Raw genomic sequence first — 5,036 nt, 5'->3', positions numbered from 1 at the left:
ATTTAAACTAGCTTTTATCCTTAAAAAGTCGTTACGTTTCGAAAGTGAATTATTGTCAGTTTATTATCGGTTGCCAGGCTTATGCATGTTTGCGATGGCTTAGGGGTTCCTTTGCAATTTGGTCCTGTACCGATTGTAAGTGTAGCCCTATGCTGATAGTGTACATGCTTTTTTTCTTTTTTTTTCTTCTTATTTGTTTTATTATACTTATACTCAATTTTATTACTAATTAATATAAGTTTTGCATTAAGAGTCAATTGAACTCGACTGTTATTTGTTTAGTTGAGTTTCTAGTATAAGTAGAATTAAAATAAATAAATAAATAAATATTTATAATGAATATTGGGGAAAGTTATGCTTACATTCGCCGTATTTTTCCGTTACTTTTTACTCGCCCTACACCAAAAGTGTAATAATCTCATTTCATCCAGTGAGTAATATCAACTTCTAAAGCTGCTTTCTTTCATTCCTTAAATTTGGCGTATTGCCAGAGTATTCCGTACAATGTTTCGGACCCAGCAAAACTTGCACTGCCTGGACCTTAACCAGATTTGTTTCCAACCATCTCAAAAACTCCTTTGAAACCATATGTAAACTAAACTTTTTCTTTTTTTTAAATGTGTAGAAAAGAAAACTTATTCACGCAAGAATTTTTCAAAAATCTCTTTAGTTTCCATTATCAATGCAATGACAAAATTTAATATATTATAATGTTAATATATTAAATACTACAATTTTACTTGATGTGAAAATTCATCTTAACTGCCTTAATTTGCCGGCAATACGTGTTACTTTAGCAGCGAAGCGTCTAACAATATTAATACCTACAGTTGATGTCACCATGCAATGCCGATTGCATATAATACCTGTGCCAAAAGTTGCTCTATTGAAGGTTTACAACTTTCCCATTTAAGGTGTTCATTATTAATAATTTTATTTACTTGCTTGGTCTCTAGTATAAAGACAAAAATCAAACGCATATGAACATTAACTTATAAAGCATGAAAAGCACGAAAATATGCCAAATGTAAATATGCCAACAACAACAGGGAATACTCACGCATTATTTACTATCTATTTCGGAAATTTTTCTTTATTGCCAACAATCATTATGAATTATCTCTCAAAATGCAATGACCAGTTCAAAGCCAAAAGAAATGAAGATATAACACGTAACTAAACTAATACTCATTTTGTCGAGAATTTTGAATACCTTTTATCGGTCAAGTAAATATATGAAATAAGTGACATGAAAAGAGGGCAAAGCAGATCCCTTTCACCAGAGCTTGCAAGGTTTTCTTTAAATTTTGTCACGAGTAAACAGCAGAAAACTCTTCTGCGCAAGCATTCACGGTTGAACTCTCTCTGACACTGTTGACAGAATCAGCGTAATGTGAATGTGTAATTCGAAGGATGGAAGACTACTACAAGTGGAAAAAAATAAAGTTAAATAAAGGTCTTCTTATATAAATAAAAGCCATTAAGAAATGTTGTGACTTTTCATGCTTTATAATCACCTTCTCGACGCTTAAAAGTTGAAGAAGGACAAATTGCCGCACTCGGTAGTTTTGGTGTTAGTGTTATTTCCAATGACACTGCAATGAAAGCGATCATGATATAAAAGTGTTTAGTCTCTTCTTGAAAAAATTGTACAAATAAACTACGGTAATTATACCTTACATTTGTGGCGCAGGGTATATTAACTTTGCGCGGACGGAGATAACACTCACATGTTATTATACCAAGCAACCCGAAATCATTTTGTGAATCGATATAAGCCTGTCTGTCGCTCTGTCCCCATCATGTCTTTACGACTAATTATGGGTTCAATCTATAGGTCGCAATTTTTAAGATATTTTGTTGAAATTAGGTACACTGACGTGTTTTGACCTAAGGACAGGGCTTATTGAAAATTGTATTGAAAGGTCCACTTTTCCGACCACTTCCCATATAACGCCCTATTTTGGGAAGTCTTTATATGGAACAAATTGCAATTTCTGGAGAAAAGTGGTTAAGTAATAGTATTTCGGTATTTAAATTGATATGAAAACTTTGCTCCGGCTGGGACAATTTTTTTAGCCTTCTCATCACGTAAAAAAGTTCATCTGACAAAAGGAAAAGAATTTTTAATTCTTTATGATGAAAAAATAAATTGATTGTACCAAATTGGGGCCATCTCGGCCTATTTTTTGGATATTAGTTCATATAAGGATTTTCACGGAAATTGATCCTTTAAAGAGTAGAAAACTCTAAATTAATACATTATGATGAAAATTAACCCATAATTGTAATTTGATACAAGAATGAACTCTACAAAATTGGGACCACGTAGGGCTATTTTTAAATGCTACCCTACACTAAGATTTCCACGAAAATTTTTGTTTTCACTTACATTTTTCCATAACAGTAAGTTCACATAAAAACAGTGTTTAATTTTCCTTGTCTATGGCAAAAATTACAATTGTGTTAAACAATGTGGTCTTTCGTCGCTAAAGAAATAATACGCAGAATTCTTACAAAAGCAATCTTTGTCATATAAAAAAACGCGAAGTACAATCAACGTAACTAACTTTGTGTCTTGGAGTCCTCACACTGAATACAAAACATGAACATACCTCCTGTTTAACTACTCAACTTAACTTTTGCCCATATCTGGCACAAAACACTCAAACAAGCCTGAAAAGGCGTCACCTTTAAACAGTTATTTTCGTATGGCAGACACGTCAGACTGCCTATTGACGAAACCATTAATCAAAAGCCACAAGGTCGGCTAAATTTTTCGGTTTCCGTATGTTGCCTCATAAATTCGAAGAAGTCAAGTCGGATGCCATGCTTGCTAGAGTTTGGGTTACGATTTAATATGATTGAAAAGATTCAAGTCTTCACGTGAAATACTTCACACAGTAGCCTAAAAATGTTCAATTTATGCGCATAAATAGCCGGGTAGGTAAAAATCACGACTGCTTATTCTACTGTTTACAGAGTTTACTGTAGTCGTAGCTTAAATGAGTGCTTAATCAGCAAAGGCATAACAATTACCTATTGACCACATACCTACTTGTCTGTAGCCGTCTTTCTACCTCTTTCGTCATCTCTTTGTAATCGTTATAACGCTACACGAACAGGTGACATCCCCTGAGTGATTGGTTACAATATTTGCTAAAGCAGCTGAAAAGCATGCAGTACTAGCTCCGCAAGTAGCACAATTTTATTACAATTATGACGTTTCGGCCTACTTTTGAAGTCAGCAAATTAATTTTAGTAAATAAAATTTTCCTTTTTTTCATATTTACCGTTACTTTTAACATAAAACGTAGATGGCTACTTAATATTATTGAAAAACTAATAAGTTAACCGCGCGCTACTTAGGCATACTCGCGATATTTATGAAGGACAAAAAAAAGAATTGTAGTCTATTTCACACCTACACCTTTAATTTGTTTAGGTTCCCCTGCGAAAGAGCACTTGAGAGTAAATATAACTTATGAAGGAAAAATATTTTCATTAATTTTTCTTTTATAACAATATTTCTTTTTCTGTTCATGTTAAAGCGAAATCATTGTTTAGGTTTAAAGAAATATTTTTGGCACGAAATTAATGAAGATGCACGAAAAAAACAAAAATAAATAAATAAAGAAACAAATAAAACAATTTCATAAATATTTGCACGTGTATATGTATAATTAATATATATTTCGCATTACTAAATATTAAAAGAAAATAACTTAAAAACTAATTTAACTTATTCGTCTTATCTTAGATGCTTAAGAATTGCTCATTGCAGTCATTTATCCACTCACTCGTCTACTCCTTAATCCTATACGTTCAGAGCAAAGATCCATAAATATTTGAATAATTGAATAATTATATCTGGACGCTATTGAAACTATTTCGCACAAATACTACAGGACTATATGCATACGCACATTTATATTATAAAGACTTGTTACCTACAATTAAATGGATTCTAAAAATTGGATTCATTGTCAAGGCCAACTTTTTTTTGTTATTATTGTCTGTCATTTCATATTAAAAAGAATATCTAAACGATATGACCGTAATCCATTAGCGATTATCATTGACATCGTTAGGCAGCGTCACTTTAACATTTACATTTGTCTTAATTTTTGAACCTCTTTACGGGCTTTAAAACCGCGAAAACTTGCCTGTATTTTAGTGGCTGCATCGGCGGCCATTTTTTGCTTTTTACGCACTAGAAAACCACGTACACCTGCTTGAATCTTGATCGCGCATTGGTCTTCTACGGTATTACTGTCCGATTCACTGCTATTCGTATCACGTTGATTACGGCCTGAATTGGCTGAATTGGTATTATCCTGTTGTAGTTGAGAGGACATTGCCAGTTGGTGTCTTTGTTGGCGGCGTAAAATCGAATTTGAACCGTGATAACCGTTACGGGCAGAGCTACGATGCGGTGCACGATGATTAAGCTGTTTACGTACACGATAACCACGAAAACCAGCTTGAATTTTAATGGCAGCGCTCTCCTCCGATTGCAGTAACAAGTCTGAATTCGGAGAGCTGGGATGTATGTGCATTTCTCCGGATGCCGCTATTTGGACAGGCGGTCTCAAATTAGTTGAATACGTAATTTTTAATAAAAACAATTTTCAATTTAAAAAGATTACTTTAGATTTGTATGTGATTTCGCACGATAAACGCGAAAATTTACAAACGTATAAAAAATTCCCTAAAGTTTTACTTTTTTTTTTAATTATTATTATTATTAATTCTTGCTCTTGCTTACAACTGCTTCTGATCTATACAGTAGTCTGTTGCATTGCAAACTGAATGGCATACGTTACGAATGCTGCGAAGTAAACTCACTCGGGAGCATTTTATAAATTTTTGTTATTTTTTTTTTGATATTTTATCTGTGAGTTCTGTGTGAGAATATTTCGCTATAGTTTCGTATATTAAACATAAACAACATTAATTACTATAGATGCTTATTTATAGAGAATCACTGCTTTTTCTACGTTCCCATTAGTAGCGCCTTGCAATTCGTTAATACG

At 33.2% G+C, this 5,036-nt stretch overlaps 1 protein-coding gene across 1 annotated transcript; it reads right to left on the bottom strand.

The window, feature by feature from the left end:
* Positions 1-3,669: 3,669 nt before the first annotated feature.
* Positions 3,670-5,036, bottom strand: LOC119642578 (abnormal spindle-like microcephaly-associated protein homolog). Its single transcript, XM_038041765.1, has one exon. The coding sequence runs from the start codon at positions 4,557-4,559 to the stop codon at positions 4,110-4,112; it is 450 nt and encodes a 149-aa protein (XP_037897693.1). The 5' UTR covers positions 4,560-5,036; the 3' UTR covers positions 3,670-4,109.

Source organism: Glossina fuscipes, unplaced genomic scaffold (genome assembly GCF_014805625.2).
Source record: "Glossina fuscipes isolate IAEA_lab_2018 unplaced genomic scaffold, Yale_Gfus_2 226, whole genome shotgun sequence".
In the NCBI taxonomy this organism is placed as follows: domain Eukaryota; kingdom Metazoa; phylum Arthropoda; class Insecta; order Diptera; family Glossinidae; genus Glossina; species Glossina fuscipes.
Note: the sequence above shows the minus strand (reverse complement) of the source record. Positions and strands in the feature narration are given on the sequence as shown.

Coding starts and splice junctions, on each gene's coding strand:
- LOC119642578 (XM_038041765.1), bottom strand. CDS start 4,559: ATGCACATACATCCCAGCTCTCCGAATTCAGACTTGTTACTGCAATCG.